This window comes from Homarus americanus, unplaced genomic scaffold (genome assembly GCF_018991925.1).
Source record: "Homarus americanus isolate GMGI-L3 unplaced genomic scaffold, GMGI_Hamer_2.0 scaffold36970, whole genome shotgun sequence".
Lineage (NCBI taxonomy): Eukaryota > Metazoa > Arthropoda > Malacostraca > Decapoda > Nephropidae > Homarus > Homarus americanus.
This window is the reverse complement of record NW_024740094.1, coordinates 3,093,351-3,113,981: the sequence shown is the minus strand read 5'-3', so window position 1 is coordinate 3,113,981 and position 20,631 is coordinate 3,093,351. Positions and strand designations below refer to the sequence as shown.

The 20,631-nt window shown below is 38.4% G+C and overlaps 1 protein-coding gene across 1 annotated transcript; it reads left to right on the top strand.

Annotated features, from left to right (window-relative positions):
• The first annotated feature begins 1,925 nt into the window (after positions 1-1,925).
• Positions 1,926-19,345, top strand: LOC121875087 (helicase SRCAP-like). The gene is made up of 12 exons (XM_042379432.1): positions 1,926-2,013; positions 5,870-7,189; positions 7,233-8,217; positions 8,335-8,484; positions 9,067-9,201; positions 10,294-10,455; positions 12,556-12,740; positions 13,853-13,989; positions 14,479-14,623; positions 15,738-15,950; positions 16,842-17,021; positions 18,024-19,345. Exons 1-12 carry the CDS (start codon positions 1,987-1,989, stop codon positions 18,132-18,134), a joined length of 3,750 nt encoding a protein of 1,249 aa, XP_042235366.1. The 5' UTR covers positions 1,926-1,986; the 3' UTR covers positions 18,135-19,345.
• The last annotated feature ends 1,286 nt before the right edge of the window (positions 19,346-20,631 follow it).

Below are 20,631 nucleotides of genomic sequence, written 5' to 3'. Positions count from 1 at the left end.
ATATTATCTTATTTATATTTGTATTATCAAATGAGATCCACCAGACTGGTGCCTGCACTATGGCACCTAAGGTACCCAGAAAGATAAAACGGCTTCAGTTTCCTAGATTATACTATAGGCGGGTAAGGGGTGACAATGCAAGTTAATAAACCCCTCCAGATATATTTTATTCTGGAGCCAGTACATGCCCACCATTTGCCAACCGCCTAGGAGACGTGGAGACCGCCCAAGCTGCTTCCACTCCCATCAGTGTCGGCTTCTCGAGTGTTATGTCTTGTGTAGTTTGTCTCTTAAAGTTATTAACGCATAACACACCACGGGAAAATTGCTATTTGGACCCATCCCCTCCCGGCTTGTAATTTTATCGTCTTTACAGTTTTATTCCCATTCATTGGCTACATTAAATGTTGAAGTTACCGCTTCTCTCACCATTTTTTGACCCAATTCTTCTACAGATAAACGACCTTCAGCAACAAAAATATCTAGTCAATTACATGACTGCAGCTAAGTAATACAGCACATCCATTTGGCGATGTTAACAGATTTTTTTTTTTTACGGGATTAGCCCACCAGAGCACAGGTCAATGACACACATCAGGGCCTGGGGGCGAAAATATAATAATAATGATATTGTAATAATGGTGATGATAATAAAACAATTAATAAAAAATAATAAATATTAAATAAAAATAATATAATAATAATAATGATAATAATAATAATAATAATAATAATAATAATAAATAAATACAAAAAGTAAAAAACATCAATAGTGAGAAACGATGTATGTATGTTGTGTTGTCAAAGTAAGAGAAACAATTGAAACCCTGCAAATGTGTGTAAATGAGGTAGAAAGTCAGATCAGCAACCTGGGACTTGGTCACAATTTTCTCCTACGAATAATCTGCCAGGCACACACCGTCTGCGTCCTTCGGGCAAATTAACGCCTCCTTCCGGACCTACCGGCGGTAAGGCTCCCTCGAGCAGTCCCACTTCTCCTCGAGGCAGGGCTGGATTCAGGAGTGGGCAAAGTGGGCAGCTGCCCAGGGGCCTCCACATCTTACAATATTTTATTTATTTGGATTATTTTTATTTTCATTCTTTAAAATTCATGTTTATCTATTCCATCACGTAAAACTATGTTCAGCAAGAAGCGTGATAGAAATTAGGCTAGCTACTCCTTGAAATTCATGAAAACCTGGTTTTCCTATGAACCTACTTGAAACCACATGAATGACTCCAGTCATGTCTCACTTTTGTGTGTGTGTGTGTGTGTGTTGGGAAGTTGTACACTATCAATAAATATACAGTTAATTAAAAACTTCTCAATGTTCAAATTTCCTCAATATAACTGCATATGGCTTCAAAATTCTCCAAAGAAGTGTTCAAATTTCAATATTTTCCCGGGGGTCTTACAGCGCCTCCCCGGAACTCCCAGATATTTAGGCTCACTTCACTCGCCACCCCACCCTCTTGGGTAGTTATAATGAGGGGGGCCTCCACAAAGAGGCTGCCCATGGGCCTCCACAGGTCTAAATCCGGCACTGAGGCTACCTGTTATCTACCTACCTTGGGATATACAGTATAGCTTTCATATTGGCTTTATAGAAAACAGCTCTTAGAATGATCACTGATATAAAATGAATATACAGCATACATCTTAACATTGTGTAAATACTAGATATGTAACACCACAGTTATAATCTATAGGTGGGTCCTACAGACAATGTCACCTGGTTAATATTGATAACACAAAAGTTTAATATACCTTTTTTTATAATCTAATTAAGAACATGTCATTGGTAATGAAATTTGATTGATTATATTCATGTTACGTTCAGTTCTTTACAATACACCTTATAATGAAGATATTAGTGACACAACAACGAGGCGACTGCTGTAGACCTCCCCTACACGCAGTGTGTAAAAAGTGTCGTACTGGACTCTGGCAGCTCGAGCCCCACCACTTCAGTTTAACCTCTCAAGATGCACAGAGCTGGAGCTGCGTTACAGGTTAGAAACTAACCTCGTTTATACTGATACAAAATGTTAATATACATTATTCATAAGTGAAGTGTGAAGGTCGGGTGGTGAACACTAAAAAGGGTTATGTTTCGTAGTCCGACATTAAATGCCTTGTTAAAGAATCGCATTAAATGACGATCACGCCAAGCTGCCCAAACGTGAGGAGGGCGTAGGAGAGGAACCATACTTCTTTCCACAAACTGTGCAAACTTTCGAGAGTCAATTTTTTATGTTTTTATGCAGTAAATATTATTGATAGATTGTATTTCTGCAAATAGACTTCCAGCCGACAACTTTGAGAATGTTTCATAAACATCTTGATACGTGAAGAAACAGTATATTAGTTTGTGAATGATTTAATACTATTTTATTTCTCTTAAGATGTTGCTACCGTATAAAAGACAATATCACGTGAATATTATGTTTGCAAATGTTATAAAATCTCACACATTTTTTATTAGACGTATAATGAATCAACAAGAGCAATAGCCTACTGTAACGATCACACCTGTGTACTACATAATAACTGTATCATGACAAAAGCAACTGGCCGGGTGATAGATGGTTAAAAACTTAAAAAAAATCAATTTCGCTCTTCCTGAACGGCGAAAACACGTGAAACAAACGTTACAGGAAATGCCTGTCAAACTCAATTCACAATATACAAGTTTCGAGAATACATTTAAGTGTATGAAATTTAATTTCTTAATGAAGTTAAATTTTTTTTATCACTGTATTCCTAGAAAGACTAATAGCAACCAACATAAATATGCTATACATTATCATAACGGGGATGGCAAGAATGTTGTATTTTGCCGACTTGGGTTTCAGATTATGCAAAGTGAGAACCAAGAATTATAATTTAAAACCCAACGCAAACCTTTTAAAACACGACTCAAAACTTAAAATTTACATTGAGCGACAAGTGACCAGTGAGTGTATATAGAGCTTATTTATCATATTTTTTTTAATTTGATGGACTTGTTAAAAAATTACTATCCCTGTTACACACTTAAAGACCTTAGTTGTTGAATCACAGTAAAGATAAAGTTAAACGACCACTGGGCTGACTAACCCTTGGCAGACAGTGCAGAGGCGAGGTTACAACAGGTTATTAACTGTAGTTTTTGTTAAGTAGTCATTTGATATGTTTCACGCCTGTTCTCACACCAATATTATGTTTAAATTATTAACTGTGGCAGTATATTAATAGGTAATGCTATAAATATTCATGACATTGTTCTTGCGTCATTTTTATAAAATTAACCATACCCGGTATATGATAAAGCTAACAGCTCCATGAGAGCGTTTTTCGCAAAATTTTGGCAATAGCTTTTAGTCAGTGAAGAAGGCGCTTAGATAAGATAAGCACTGCATGCATGATAAACGGCACGTTTCAAGTTTGGAAACCCACTGAATCAGACACTCCACGTAGGACACGAGTACTTACTAATGCACGCATAAAACGTACATATTTGCTCTCAAGCAATAACATGATTAGTAATTACACTAATCCATCAATATTAAAAATAAAGGGATATACAGTAATCCCTGTCGTAATATGATGCGTTAACTGAAGTTTACCGACCTACACAACTTGCAATACCAAGAAATCTTTTCAACAGTAGTTCACGAGAATACATATCTTGTAGAGGGCAATACGGTGTTAAATGTGTAAGCTATTAATAAACCTAGTTTCGTAGTAGCAATGTTGGTGACAAGATGAACGAGGCGTCATGAAGCAGGTGTAGTAGTCTAGTGGCTGTGTACGACAACTCTCAACACATCGGCGAGTTGTTCTCATCTCTATTTAGGTGATAATTTTACAAAAAAAAAGGATTAAATTATTTTAGCTTTATGAAGTGCGAAGTAGAGCTAACAGAGACGCGCTGCTGATAGTAATTTGGGGAAGGCAATCAGGAAAGAGGGTATGCGGTACAGTTACGTAAGGCCACGGCCCACAGGTTGTCAAGGCGGCCACCAAAATACCGGCTCCGGGCCGGGACCGTTCCTCTCTCCTCTAATGCTGCAAAGTGGGAGGGAGGGAGACCAGTAGAATCCTCACCCATTGTAGTAGAATCCTCACCCATTGTAGTAGAATCCTCACCCATTGTAGTAGAATCCTCACCCATTGTTACTTACGCATTAAATGTTCTACGCTAAAACTTGAATATTGTTGCGTACTTATAAATGTACTTTGTTTAAATACAAATTCCACTGGCTATTTAAACAGACATTGAACTTGGCCACGTATCAGGTAGTAAGAGATCCAGTGTGTGTGACTAGACTCATTCATAAAGTTGAGCACCAGAGAAACAGAACTTGTACTTACATGATTATTTAAAGGCTAAGAAACAACATAACTATAAGCATCGACTCAACTGTCTATCCAAGCCCAACACTTTATTACCCCCATCAACGTCTGTAATCAATGTTGAGTTATCATTGGGAAGCCAGGGACGGATCCAAGGGGGTGGGGTCCTGGGGTCTGGACTCCCATTTTCATCAGAAAATTCCATTATTTCTTTAATGCGGTATTACAGTATACTCAGGCGTTTTTGTATAGTAAAAAGTACTTACTATTGACCTCAGAATATCAAGTGCATGTGGCCTCAAAAGGTCTAGTAAATGTGCATGAGAGCGCACATACTTATTATTAAAATAGTTTATGTAAATATAACCTGCATACTGTATAAACTCATACACGAAATGTTTTCTGACATTTTTATTTTGTGGTCAGATGAAAGATGCACTACTGTACCTCTATTGTTGAATTGGCTCATATGTTATCACTAACGGGAGTGTCTTATTAAGTATTGTGCTGTACTATTTTATTTTTTATTATAAATTTTATTTACTATGAATTATTATTATTATTTATGATTATTATTATTTTTATTATTATTATTATTATTATTATTATTGTTACATTTTCGACCCCCAGGCTCCGATGTGGGTCAGTGACATGTGCCCGGGTGGGTTAATCCCGTAAAAAAAAAAAACTTTATTTTTGGGGGATAAACGTTTACTCAAGTGCTGCGAATGATTTCGCCAGCAAAAAAAATCCTGCATGAATTTTGCTGTTTTTTTTTTTTTTTGGATATAGGTTTTCTGGAGAAAAGGAAAAGCCTAATATTTTCCAATCATGGTCAAACATTAGTTTTTTTTCAACTTTTCCGGAGAAATCGACATACTCCAGTAAGTATAACAGCAAAATTTATGCATTTAAACAATGCTTTTGCTGAGTGGATATGTAATGTAGGCAGTATTTAACTTATCCTTGTTTAACATAAGAACATAAGAAAATAAGGAGTCTGCAATTGGCCGGTTGGCCTGTGCATGGCAGCTCCTGTCGAGAGTTACTACCACTCTCTATCATCCATGAATCTATCTAGCCTCCTTTTGAAACTTTCCAGAGTTCCCGAACTTACTACAAAGTTGCTAAGCTTGTTCCACTCGTCCACCACCCTATTTGTGAACCAGTTTCTTCCTATCTCCCTCCTAAACCTAAACTTATCCAACTTGAATCCGTTGCTCCGAGTCCTATCCTGCTCGGATATTATAAGAACTTTATCTATATCCCCTTTATTGATTCCTTTCACCCACTTAAATACTTCTATCATATCTCCCCGCACTAACATAACCTAACTTAGCCCCCTAGCAGCCCCCCTGAGTGTTTATATAATATTGTCAGTATTTATAGTATAAATTATAAAAAAGAAACACTTCCCCAAAAGAGAGTACTGTCACTAGCAATTAAAAAACATATATATTGTAGAAAAGCAGTGTGTTCTTGTTAGAATCGTTGGCTGCATTAAACTACATGTAAACCTGTTTTTTTCAGCGTCATGGGCGGGCAGTATCAACGCTGGGGCGGACAGCGTTGGATCGCCTCACTGGAAAACCAGTTGCTGTTCACACCTCAGCCCCAACTATTTCTGCTCTTAACAGACGTGAAGTTCACACAACTATAACAACACAAGATAAAAAGAAGAAAAACAAGGTCCCAAGACCAACTCTCACTAAGAGAATACCATCACCAGAAGTGAAGAAAGCTGCTGCAAAAGTTGCTGGTTGGAAGGATTCTTGGGACACTAAGAAAAACTCAATCACCACTGACGCAGCTCTAAATGCTGCACGAGGCTCCAAGGACAACACAGGTTCTAAGTCAACAAATAAATCTTCCAAACCAAAAGTGCCCAAGCTTGTAGATGGTCCCAGTACTGCAGGACTTAAGGGTGCTACTTTAGAGTATATTATCCGTGCCAAACCAGAAATACTTAAACCAGCAGCTGTTGACTCATCTTCATCAGAGTCAGATGGAGTACCTTCAAAATCTGCTGCATCGGCAGAAAAAATTCCAGAACCAGTTCCAGAAGCTATAGCAGAGCCAGCTGTTCCATCAGCGGCAGCAAAACATGTTGCTGAAGCAGCACCAGCAACAGAACCAATTGCTGAAGCAGCACCAGCAACAGAACCAATTGCTGAAGCAGCACCAGCAACAGAACCAGTTGCTGAAGCAGCACCAGCAACAGAACCAGTTGCTGAAGCAGCACCAGCAACAGAACCAATTGCTGAAGCAGCAGCAACAGCTGAAGCAGCACCAGCAACAGAACCAATTGCTGAAGCAGCACCAGCAACAGAACCAGTTGCTGAAGCAGCACCAGCAACAGAACCAATTGCTGAAGCAGCACCAGCAACAGAACCAGTTGCTGAAGCAGCACCAGCAGCAGAACCAGTTGCTGAAGCAGCACCAGCAACAGAACCAGTTGCTGAAGCAGCACCAGCAACAGAACCAATTGCTGAAGCAGCACCAGCAACAGAACCAGTTGCTGAAGCAGCACCAGCAACAGAACCAGTTGCTGAAGCAGCACCAGCAACAGAACCAGTTGCTGAAGCAGCACCAGCAACAGAACCAGTTGCTGAAGCAGCACCAGCAACAGAACCAATTGCTGAAGCAGCACCAGCAACAGAACCAGTTGCTGAAGCAGCACCAGCAACAGAACCAGTTGCTGAAGCAGCACCAGCAACAAAACCAGTTGCTGCAGCAGCACCAGAACCAGTTGCTGAAGCAGCAGCTGCAGCAGCACCCACAGCAGAACCAGTTGCTGAAGCAGCACCAGCAGCAGAACCAGTTGCTGAAGCAGCACCAGCTGCAGAACCAGTTGCTGAAGCAGCATCAGCAGTAAAACCAGTTGCTGAAACAGCAGCAGCAGCAGAACCAGTTGCTGAAGCAGCACCAGCAGCAGAACCAGTTGCTGAAGCAGCACCAGCTGCAGCTGCAGCAGCATCCAGTAAAACCAGTTGCTGAAACAGCGGCAGCAGTAGGACCAGTTGCTGAAGCAGCACCAGCTGCAGAACCAGTTGCTGAAGCAGCATCAACAGTAAAACCAGTTGCTGAAACAGCAGCAGCAGTAGGACCAGTTGCTGAAGCAGCACCAGCAGCAGAACCAGTTGCTGAAGCAGCATCAGCAGTAAAACCAGTTGCTGAAACAGCAGCAGCAGTAGGACCAGTTGCTGAAGCAGCACTAGCTGCAGAACCAGTTGCTGAAGCAGCATCAGCAGTAAAACCAGTTGCTGAAACAGCAGCAGCAGCAGAACCAGTTGCTGAAGCAGCACCAGCAACAGAACCAGTTGCTGAAGCAGCACCAGCTGCAGAACCAGTTGCTGAAGCAGCATCAGCAGTAAAACCAATAGCTGAAACAGCAGCAGCAGTAGGACCAGTTGCTGAAGCAGCACCAGCAGCAGAACCAGTTGCTGAAGCAGCAGCAGCAGAACCAGTTGCCAAAGCAGCAGCAGCAGAACCAGTTGCTGAAGTTGTACCATCAATACCATTAGCTGAGGCTGCAGCAGCTGAGCCAATTGCTGAAGGAGTACCAGCAGCACAACCAGCTGCTGAAGCTGCAGCAGCAGTACCAGTAACTGAAGCTGCAGCAGTAGAACCAGTTCCTGCAGCAGCAGCAGCACCAGGAACTGAAGCTACAGTAATAGAATCATTTGCTGAATCTGCAGCAGCAGCAGCATCAGTTGCAGAAGCAGTAGCTGAAGTTGCAGCAGCAGAACCTTTTGATGCTATAGAAGAACCAGTTGTTGAAGTAGTTCGAGAACCAACTGCTGAGGCTTCTCCTGAAGTAGTAGCAGCTGCTGCTGTAGCTGCTGCAGAGTCAGCATCTAAAACAGTGACTGATGAAGGTAAATTTGTGCCAGTTGTGAACCTTTTCTCTGGTTATCAGGTGAAGAATATTGTACTAACTTCTAACATTTTCCCCTAATTACAGCACAACTTAATCTTACTTTATCATATTTTAGGTGATGTGGTCTCAGGAGTAGGACAAGTGACAGCAGTTATTGGGGCTGTTGTAGATGTAAAATTCAAGGGAGAGCTCCCTCCAATCCTCAATGCCCTGGAAGTTAAGGACAGACATCCTCGTCTTGTGCTGGAAGTCGCTCAACACCTCGGTGAGTTCTTGTTGAGAACATTAAGGTTGTTTATTGTCCTATTAGGATTAGTGAGCTGGCCTTAACCAAATTTTCATATATTTTTTTTAATTTATATGACATGAAGAGTTAAGTATTGTTAATGTTAAAAACCAAGTTTCGATTTTAATGGTGAATTAGAAAGTTAATTGGATCCTATTATTATTATTATTGAATTTCATTACTACAGATCATTAGATTAAAAACAATATTACTTTTGATTCAATTTTATTCTCACGTGGTACAGTACTGCACCTCAAATCAAATTGTTAATTTAGTACAGTACAATACATTGTTAAATTTGTGTAGATTATGTGTAAAGATTAATACTAGTGTTGTGAGGCTCCCAGATGATTCATAAATGGAAGCTTAGCTTGTCCTTTTGCTATTACAGTATTATTATTATTATATTACAGGGGTATTTTGTTATTTTGTCCTTAATCTCCTGAAATTATAGGTTTTATATTTAAGTTAAGAATGTAGGTGGCCTCCCAAAGTTTTCAGAAATACTTTATTATACATTTTTATATCCAGTTTTTGTTATTTATCCTGTGCATCTTACAGGGGGTAACACTGTACGCACAATTGCCATGGACGGGACAGAAGGCCTTGTTCGTGGGCAGCCGGTCACTGACTCAGGAGGACCCATCTCCATCCCGGTGGGTCCAGCAACCTTAGGCAGAATCATTAATGTTATTGGTAAGCTTTAATGAACAATGTAAACAGTAAAAGGCTTCTTATTTGTGAATATTCTTCAGTATACTGTACAGTACTGGTATCATAAATGTGTTTTCTTTCAAAGGTCATTAATTAACACTAATTTCTGGAATTCTAAAATTTTTAATTCAGATCCTTAATCAGCATGTAAAGGAGTACAGGACCTCTGTATGAAATTTCAACAAAATCTACATCATCATGGCCTTATGTGCCAAAACAGAAGATAATAGGTCAGGTATTTTTCGGAGTGAGAAACCCATATTTTCTGGAAAGTGAAAAAATACTTTTTAGCCACATGCTTCCTGCCTGTTCCTGAAATGACATCGCACAATCTTACAACGTGAAGTAATGATGCCACAGTATTGAAGGTTTACAGTTAAAATTTGAAATAATAATTACAGGTTTTGTGATTAGTTTTGTGTGAAAACATGTTATTAATATCAGACATGAAACCTGTATACAGTACTATATGTTACTAGGAGAATAGGTTGTCTTAGAGCTTACTACTGTAGGTTTTATTAGGGTTTCATATCTTAAGCAATACAAGTACAGTTTCCCTCACAGTATGAATTATTGCTAACCAAAAAATTTGCTTATCTAAAAATTCTATACAGAGTACTGTACAGTACAGTACTTACACCTCTTTCACACTATCCAGATGTAATATCTGCTTATCCGTAAGTACAATTAAGGTAGGCGTTGATGTAAAATAAATAAACACCGACTGATGTCTGTTGATTTTGGGGAAAGGAATGTTAGAAGAGGTAATCCTTCCTGTTAAATTAGAAGTGATAAGTATTTGTTTTGTAATACTGTACAGTATAAACACCTTTGCTTACATTGTTCGCTCCAGCATATAACATCCATGTGATGCTGTGACTTATATACAATGTAATACTGTACTGTATTAATCCCTTCACTATGTGGACACCACTTTAAGTAGGGTATTTTATTTGGTTCACTCCAGACAATTTTATTCAGCTCAGTTTATGACCACAAACACAAGGGGTTACCGTTAAAAAATTTATAAAGAAAATCACCGTAGATTCATAGCATCATGTTCTTCACTCACAGGAGAACCAATTGATGAGCGCGGACCAGTTAACACACCTTTCTTTGCTGCCATTCACGCCGATGCTCCTGAATTTGAGGAGATGAGCGTAGAGCAGGAGATCTTGGTAACAGGAATTAAGGTTGTGGACATGTTAGCACCTTACTCCAAAGGTGGAAAGATTGGTAAGTTTTGTTGAAATACATATTTATTCACATTTAGGTAAGTTTATATTATGCCATGGCACTATAGCAGTGACCAAATTATCAATAACTAAGTTTTGCTTGATAAACAATGCTTGTACCACATGTCCATTCATGGACCTGTGTAGGTATATCATTTTGGTGGGTAGGTTAGGAGACTCACATAATATATAATACAGTAATTGACAGCTGTGCATTAAATTTTTAATAGTAATCTACAACTCTGTTGAAGGAAGATGGTGGTGGCTTCTTTAATACCCCTATTATTCTTAATGAGTTTTATTCCTCATGGGTCCATTGTTAGTACAGAGGAAAAGTGTAATACTGGAACTAAATCTGCTTTGTTTAATAGGGTCATATTCAATAACACTCTTGTCACCACTGATCCGAGATTTGACTCAGGATGTTGTGGTGAGAGGTAAGCAGTAACTACTTTACTACCAATACTCTCACCCTCCTGATTGATAAAGTACAGTGGTCCCTCGGTTAACGAACACAATTCGTTCCAGAAGGTCGTTTGTTAACTGAAAATTTCGTTAACCGAATCTATTGTTTCAATGGGATTTTGAGTAATTGGTTCCAGCTCACAGAAAATTACATACAAAGTAAAAAAAAATGCAGTAAAGTACACTTACTTTGAGGTGTGTATGTAGAAGGCTCCTGATTGATGATGATGATGATGATGGTGGTGGGAATTAGAAGTGAGGGTGGAGGAAAAGGGAGAAGAGAAGGAAGTGGGGGTGGAAGAGAAATCACCCCATGCTTGATGCCGTCATTTCACCCATAAAATTTTAAGTTCACTAGGTGTAATTCAAGATTATTTTCTTTAAATCAACACTGCACTGCACTATATATTGTCAATATATTAAATAAATTTCACAATGACCAATAATTGTACTGTAAAAACGTAAAAATACTCTGTCCTCAAGAGACCCACAAGCAAGATGTTTCCTCCACTGAACAGAGATACAAGCTGAGGCCTTGGTGGGTGAGTGAAGTGGCTGATGGGTGCACCAAAAACTAGTTCTCTGCACTGCAATTATGTTAAGTGTTAATATGACTAAAAATTTTAATATAAAACTTGGAAAATTATTGAATAGTACAACCTTCTTGATATTTACTCCAATTTTAACAAATGTAAGCCCTAGAACCGATTTCTGTATTGGCAGACTAATCTTCCAGCTGGTGAGCAAGCCAAAGCATGTCGAAACATTTTCGTAAGAATTTCGTTAACCAAATTTTTGTTCGTGAACCGAATTGAATATTCTTATGTAAGGTATTTCGTTAACCGAGGGACCACTGTATACTGTAGTATACAATTTAAGAATATTATAGGTATGTGTCCTGTATCCTGCATAAGTCACTGTAGTATTCACTGTTTACACCCACTTTGTGTAATCAATTCAATTTCAATTGTTTATTCCTTGATAGAGGAAGCGGGATCCTAGTGCTGTCACTAGGTACCCCTGTACAATGACACCAGAAGCATCTGGCAAGTGTGACAAGTATATACAGTATAAATATTATAAAGGGGCTTACTATAGTCTAAGAAAGGAAGGATATTCCTTTAACACATAATCAATGTTATTTACAAATATCTGGCCAGTATGGGGAGGATCATCGTGTCTCCGTCAGGGGGTCGTGGAGTGGTGGTCCAGCAGGCGTCACGGAAGCGTTGTGTGTGGGGACATCTTAGGAGGTAGTGGATAAGGGTGCTGCTGTCGGGTCTTCTGCATAATGCACAAGAGCGTTGCTCAGGGGATGCGGGGATACCAATCTCCCAAGCAAAGTCATACCCAATGATGATACGGGCTTTGTGTAATTCCATTATGTTTACTCTGAAAATGTCGCATGTTCCCAGAATGTTTATTGTCAATTAATGATGACCTAACCTAATGGGAAGTAGATGAAATGGGAGTACAGTAGTCAGACTAAGATGTTACCATATTCACTGCCTATTAGGAACTCTATACATGCCAGGCTATAAGTACTGTATAACTTAAGGGCTTACTGCAAAGGTACAATTTAGTGTATAAACTCTGTAATCCAGAATATAGTGTTATTGATTTTTGTGATTCTTAGGTCTGTTTGGTGGTGCTGGTGTGGGCAAGACTGTGCTTATAATGGAACTTATCAACAATGTGGCCAAGGCTCACGGTGGCTACTCCGTGTTTGCTGGTGTTGGTGAGAGGACACGAGAAGGTAATGACCTCTACCACGAGATGATTGAATCTGGTGTTATATCCTTGACAGATGAAACGTCTAAGGTAAGAAATCACTTAGTGGACTTGGGAATTTGTGAATGTCTTATAAAGAAACACCTGTTTATATAAGTGTTATATAGTAAACACTCTCAATAACAGACTTTTCTATAAAGTATTATAATGAATATAGTAAACTTTCTCTTTGAAAAACCATAGGCGACGAGTAATTAGCGATAGAAAAGTAATTAAAATACTTTAGATTTTATCTGGACAAGTAATTAGACAGATATCAAATGCAGACAACAGATCCTTAATCAACATGTTGAGGAGTACAAACTGTGTACAGGTATTGAGCAAAATCCATGAGATCAAGATTGTGGCGAAAACAGTAACCCTTACCCATTATAGGAGTTGAGGCTGAAAATATTTTGGGCTATTGTGTAATTACCGGTAGTGGTTGTAATGAAGCTTGCAAGGTTTTAATTATTTTTTATTTTAATGATTTTTTCAATGCTAATTACTCATGATGTATTGGTTTCCAAGGTATGATTTTAGTGTTTTGTGTTATTCTGGAAAAACTTAATTACAGTAGTTAAACCATTTAAATTCCAATTCTGAGAAAAACGTATACAGTATTTCAGTGTAAATATTCTCAAGGCTAGCGAACCGATCTTTTGGTAAAGAGGATAAAAAAAAAAGGAAAAGTACAGTAATCAGAGACGTGACCGATCGCCCAAGCGGCTAACGAGCCATTCAGTGGTGAAGAGGATGAAAGAAAGTATTAGCCTTAGTTTCAGCCATTTTGGCCCCCCAAATTTATTTTGTTCAATATCTCAGTACAGTACAGTATAGGTACAGTATTCCTGATCATGTTGATTTTGATTCTACGGTCGACCTTTCGATTGTGACATAAATAGTGGTCATAATGACGCTTGGATTATTTTAATTATTTTTTCAATACTAATTACTAGCCATTGGTTTAAATCGGCCAACCTTGCCTCTCAATAAAGTAATGGATACAATAAACCTTCTCAAGTGGATATTCTTAAAGACAGAATCCTCCCAATAATGGACAGGACTTGCAAGAATTAGTGTGTTATTGGGAGGGTTTATTGTGTATCAGTTTCCATACAGGTTAGAGCTCTTCATTATTACCCATGTATTCTTCCCTCAAGGTGGCACTAGTGTATGGTCAGATGAATGAGCCACCGGGCGCCCGTGCTCGTGTAGCTCTCACAGGACTGACAGTTGCCGAGTACTTCAGAGATAAGGAAGGTCAAGATGTACTGTTCTTCGTGGATAATATTTTCAGGTGAGACAATCAGCACTTAACTTTACATCAATGTGAAACAAGAGACTTAGTTCTAGAGTGTGTGTGAAAGAATTTTTGGTGCTAGCATAGCATGCTGTGTACAACAAATTTACACAATTTATCCAATAATTTAGAATGTGTACTATCCAGGTTTTCTTTGTGATTTAGTATTTTTAGGTTACGTTAGACTAAATATATCTTTGTAAACCACATGCTAGTGTAGCACTGAATTCTTGTTGTGCCTTTAGTACTGCATGAAAGTAAAAGGGGTAAATGTGTTGGGGAACTTTATTGAAAACCTGGTCAGAGTACAGTAAGGACAGTGTATGGTATACTTAACTAGAGTGGTGGTAGAGGATTACAGCAACTAATATTATATGTGTAAAGAACATGAAGAATGATTGGAAAGAAGAATGTGTAAAAATTTTAAGATACTGTATTGTATTTTTCTAATTGCACAGATTTTAATTTAATTTCGTTGTCTATCAGGTTCACACAAGCTGGTTCTGAGGTGTCTGCATTGCTAGGTCGTATACCTTCAGCCGTGGGGTACCAGCCGACCCTGGCCACTGATATGGGCAGCATGCAGGAGAGAATTACCACCACAAAGAAAGGTTCCATCACTTCTGTCCAGGTGAATACAGTCATTGATTAATAATTTCCCTTTTTTCATTTTCATATAACTGTAATGAGTATTGTTTTGGATTTGAGTTTTTATCAATACCGCATCACAATTTAAACAGTACTGTACAGTGAAACCTCTATTTAATGGACTACTGCATGTAGAGATGGATGTCCATTATATCGAGGGTCCTTTATATGTGAAATCTCCATCTAACGGATTATATGGAGAGAGATATAGATCCGTTATACAGTTAACCCTCACTTTACCCGGTTAATCTAACCCGGAGGGTCCCGCGTAGAGTGAGAAACGCGTAAAGTGAATAACATAACATATGGGATTAATTGAAATGGAGTCCGGGCCGACCCCCAAACTCCACTTTTTGACGACACACAACTATGTTGTAGTAAAAATATTATCTTAACTTTATGATGGTATGCACACACAATTAATAATTAAGAGAAATATCAATAATATTAGGTTTTTTAACACTTACATTAGTAGAAAAAATGGCTGGGCACACGGGGATGGGCGGTTGGTTCCGAGGCAGAGGGCAGATTATTGGCCCTCACCTGTGTTACTTGTATCAATTGTATCACTATCCACCACAGAGGCTTGCAGGGCCTCTTTGTCAAACTCCCCAAAGTCTATATAAGTCCATATCCTCACCATAATTATCACTATCACTGACTTGGGCCGGCTGTGGTGGGTGGCGGGTGAAGAACTGGTAATGTTTTGATGACTGGGCGACCTTGTGCGCACCGTGTTCGCGCAGCTTACACAACATGGCGGATGGCGGGAGGTTTGGATCCAAAAATGGCGCGGCTCGCCAGCCACTTTCCGCGTAAAGGGGTACACGCACCGCGGAATGTGAGCATCCTGGGTTCCGGCAGGGCACCGCGTAACCGTGGAAACGCGGAATGTGGGACCGCGTAAAGTGAGGGTTAACTGTATGGAGGTTTCACTGCTGTTGCATTCTTGAAAATGGCTGCGTAATTAAAAATTGCATAAATAAAAAATAATTCTCCCATAAAAGAATAAAGAAAGTGGTGGGGTTAAGCAGGAGCGCTGCATCAAAACTCATTCGCACATTTATACTGCATAATGTATCTGTCCATCTCTTCAGGCTATTTACGTGCCAGCCGACGACTTGACGGACCCTGCCCCAGCCACTACGTTTGCTCATCTGGACGCCACTACAGTACTTTCCCGAGGCATAGCAGAGCTGGGGATCTATCCTGCCGTTGACCCCCTGGATTCCACTTCAAGAATTATGGACCCAAATGTTATCGGTCTGGAACATTATTCAATTGCCCGTAGTGTGCAGAAAATCCTTCAGGTATGATGATATTAATTTTATTAACATTTGTATTTACTTTTCTCTCTCTCTTCATAAAGATCACCTAACCTGAATACTATATAGTCTATGCTGATACAGTATTAAAGATTACAGGCATTGCAGAGTCTTGCGATATGTGAATTAACCATTTGTATACGGGATCTCCTCTGTGCTGAATAAAATCGTCTTGTAGTAGCCAAATAAGATCTCCAAAGTGGTGTTCCTGTAGTAAAGGGGTTCAAGACCCCAAAAGTATGCTATTTAAACGTTCATCCTTTGAATTTTCCTCTGGGCTGTGTCAATGAAATTGAAAGACAGTGTATTAGTGTTTTATAATTGTAGAGAGAGCATAGGAAAGCTGTTGGTGCAGAGGTATGATGAGAAGGGTGTAGGGAAAGAAGCTTAAAGTGTTGGAGGTACAGCAGTAACAGGTGTATCTTTCACCAATATATCATGGGTTTGAGTCCTTCTTGGCCCGGGAGAAGGGTGTTACCCAGTGTGACCCTACTACTATACATCACAGGTTTCCTCCAGGCTTCTCCTGTACTAAAATTGGATAGACCAACTACCCAAATGACTAGTAAGCTGATAAGTGGGGAAATGATAAAAGAATAAAAATAAAGTTTGTTCCAGGAACTGTATTTAGGTACAGTAATATAGGAAACATTCTATAAGGTGTCAGATAATTGGCTGGTTTTGATCTTCTTTAGAACAAGTTTTTTAAGTGATGTATATACAAGCTATATATATTTTTCAATACTCTTGATGGTGAAGGGCAATTAGGATATGACAGTGATTATTATTTAAGGTTTTAATGATTAATTAAGTCATCTTACATTATTCCTTATGAATGTAAATGTGGGTTTAGTATAACTGTACTTCTTCTTGCAGGACTACAAATCATTACAAGATATTATTGCTATTCTGGGCATGGATGAACTGTCTGAGGAAGACAAACTAACAGTATCAAGAGCCCGCAAAGTTCAGAAGTTTATGTCACAGCCATTCCAGGTTGCAGAAGTTTTTACAGGCTATGAAGGAAAGTTCGTCTCCCTTGAAAACACAATTAAGGTACAAAAAAAAACCCAGCTTCAATTAAAGTTCTGACTAATCATAATCACCATTTTTCAGCCCTTTTCTATGTTTGTCAGGGTTAGCCATGATTACCTGATGGTATGGCATCCCAGTTACCATCAGGCAGGTATGAGGCATTTTATGGGTGGATGCCCTTCCAATTGCTAATCTACTTTCATAGAGTAGGAATGGTGATTATATGTAGGACTTCTATGCACCCTCTTAGCTGGCAAAGCAGGGTCATAATTCCCTATGTACTGTCTCGTTCAAGATTCTTCGAACACTGCTGGAGACAGCTGGCAACTCAGGCCGTTTGTTTACTGTAGTATAATATAATACGAAACAACAAAGCCCAAACCATTAATTAAGCAACGGGGAACTAAGTAACCAATCACATATTACTTTTACTTCATTCACAATTTTTACTACGTACTTTAGTAAGCAATTGGCCTCGAGTTGCCAGCTGTCTCCAGCAGTGTTAGAAGATTCTTGAACGAGACAGTACCTATGTACATTTTACTTTGCCTCAACATGAGGACCATCAAGTCCTTGCCTACCTTGGTAAAAAGGTCATCCTGGCCTACAGACCACTAAACACACAGTGGCGGTTCCCTCCACTCCGTGGACCTGCGGCTGGTTATAGGCAGCATAGCTTTCAGTTGCCTTTCCAAAAGTCTCTTGGTCCTAAGCTTCTCACATTCCTGATGCCCAAGTGTATGAATCTGATCAGGCAAAAGAGGTTATTGACAAGAGTCAGAGGTGGTTTATGAGGGTGTGATTTACTTTCTCCCATCTTAGAAATATTCTTGTGTCTGCATGCAATCAGGGAAGGTTCCTTTGGAGATACAGTATGCAGAATCCTATGACTTCTGGTATTTAAAAATACAGAATCATTGTCTATAATGTGTTGGTCTATCATGGATAAATGGATATGATATAGTTACATTTAATGTATAAGAGTTTGTTTTCATTATGACTCGACTTCTCATTGATTTCCAGAGTTTCGGGGACATTTTGTCTGGAAAATATGACCACCTTCCTGAGGCAGCATTCTACATGGTTGGAGACATTGAGGAAGTCGTCGAAAAAGCAAAGCAACTCTCTCAGTGATAAATAATACAGCTGGATGAAGAATACATACAGAAGATGAACATGAAGTTACAGTTGGATGGAGAATACATGAGGAACACATGCAGAACTTCAAAGTTACACTGACCAGAGCAGCTTCTCTAAATTACAAGTCAAATACAGTACAGTACTGTATTATGAAAACAAATCTAGTACAGTATTACAGCAACGTACTCTACTTTTACACCGGATGTACAGTTGCAGAAATGTATTCCTACACCCCTGTGGTAACCCATATCTCCAAACAGCCAACCTATATCAAACCTATCCACCAATCATGTCCTTCGTTACACTACTAATACCCATTCATTCACAAATAGTGATATTACTACTACGATGTTGCCGTTTGGAGATGGGGTGTAGGAACACATTTCCGCAACTGTGACGTAATCTGTAGTTAAAACTGTTACTGTATACCTGTCAGTAAGTATTAACAAAGTTTATTGAAATTACAAGTAAAATGACTTAGTGCACTTAAAATTATACACATTACATCAGAATGAATGACACTTTAAGCATTATACATACTGTACATGCATCCATCTGTTTTGCTAATACTGCATATTATTATTCATTAATTTATTTCTTAATAGTGAATGTATCAATAGTTCAGAAGCAGCATTAATACTGATTTCATAATCACAGAAATATATGAATCCAAGCACTAAATCTGACTTCTAAAAGAACCAAAAATTTATTAATCTGGTGGATATTTACAAATACAGTACAGTACAGTACAGGTAGTATCTTAAATGTTGACAAAATACCATTGTAATTTTTGATGAAAGAAATTCTCAGGAAACTGTATTTCTACATTTTTAAATGATATGCAGTACATAACCTTTTTATAATAAGTACATAATTACCGTCATGAATCATAATCTAACACTTTTACAGATTTTTAATACAAGTACTTACAAAAGCTAAGGTGAAATAGGATTTTTCTTGTAATTCAATTTTGTATTAGAAGCAGAAAAGAGTGGGATAGATACCATGAAATTTGTCATTCGCAAAGTTGTGGTCTGTAGTGTTGCTGTCAAGTATTAGGTTCATAGATGCAAAGTAACTCACTCAGGGTAAAAAACTCTGTTGTGCTGTAAATTATAATATTGTAAAAGAGGGTTGGCTATTGTGCGTATATTTTAATTAATGTTTTTTATCTAGTGGTATAAGCAAATAAATTTAATATAAAACATTTATCTTTTTATGTATTACCAGTGATCCTTTGACAAACAAAGTACCTACGCTACTATATATGTAAGATGGGTTGATGCCCATATGTCTCTGGAATTGCACGTCTCATAAGTTGTTTCTAAAGTGGTAACATCTACGGCAATACTGCACTGTACACTCGAGGTAAAGGTCACAGATGTCACCCTTTAAGCCTGAACATTAGGCAAAGTGAGCATGATTGAAGGAAAATTAAAAATGAACAAAAATGCAATTAACAAGTTTAGTTAATTACAAAATAAATAAAAAATCAAGTCTGAGCTTTATATGCAAAAATTATTAAGAACAAAATGCAGGGCATCACCAATTTGTTTATTTTGTTGAAAATTAAGATACATAAACCAATAAATGACATGTTACCCCAAAGTGCTCAGATATTCCCTAAACAGAGCATACAAAATCCCTAACCCAACAATGAACTACTGTACCATATACCCAGTACAGTATATAGATTAAAAGTCATAGATTACCTCCATGCTATACAGTACATATTTGAACCAAGGTTAGTTGTGAGTAACACTGGACAATATAATTTATAGGAAAAGAACAGACCAACTAGCAGAATGGCTAGTGAGCTGATAAGTGGAGGAATTAAACAATGAATTAATGTTATGGTACTGTAAGTTTAGTATTGTGGTGGTCAAGTGGATATAGCTCTTGCCTCCTGTTCCAAGGATCAGTGGTTCAGGTACTCTCAGTTTTCCCAGCTGTAAATGGGCACCTAAGTTTACAACTTGGGGACATGAATGCAATCGAGAACAGCTGCCTTGTGCACCGAAGGTTTGGTATACAGTGTGCTGTATCCACATTGTTCCTAACAGACAATCATGCCTATGGGACCTATTCTCACTTTTTTACTGTAGGTTTATGTTAATTGTTTGGTGTCTTTTTTCTGTAATAATGTTAATGTTTTCCTGTTGTCTTATATTGTCTTTACTGGTGCATTTCCCTGACATAGTTTTTCTTCATATGTTTCTATCACTTATTATTTTCTACCAATAATTTTCATTATTTCTTTTGTCAAAAACATTTCAGAATTTATTATCAAGATTTTTATTTGAAAACAAGGAGTTTGTGTTGTTTCATTCAAGGTATTTTAGTTGAATGATATTTTCGAATTTGCAAATACTTTTGCTTGCCTCTACAACCAGATGAATGTTCTTGAATGTTATGATTAATAAGTGACAAACTGAACTGGATGTATATGTGTGTGTTGTTTGTCATAATGGGGTCTGTTAGTTTACGTGCC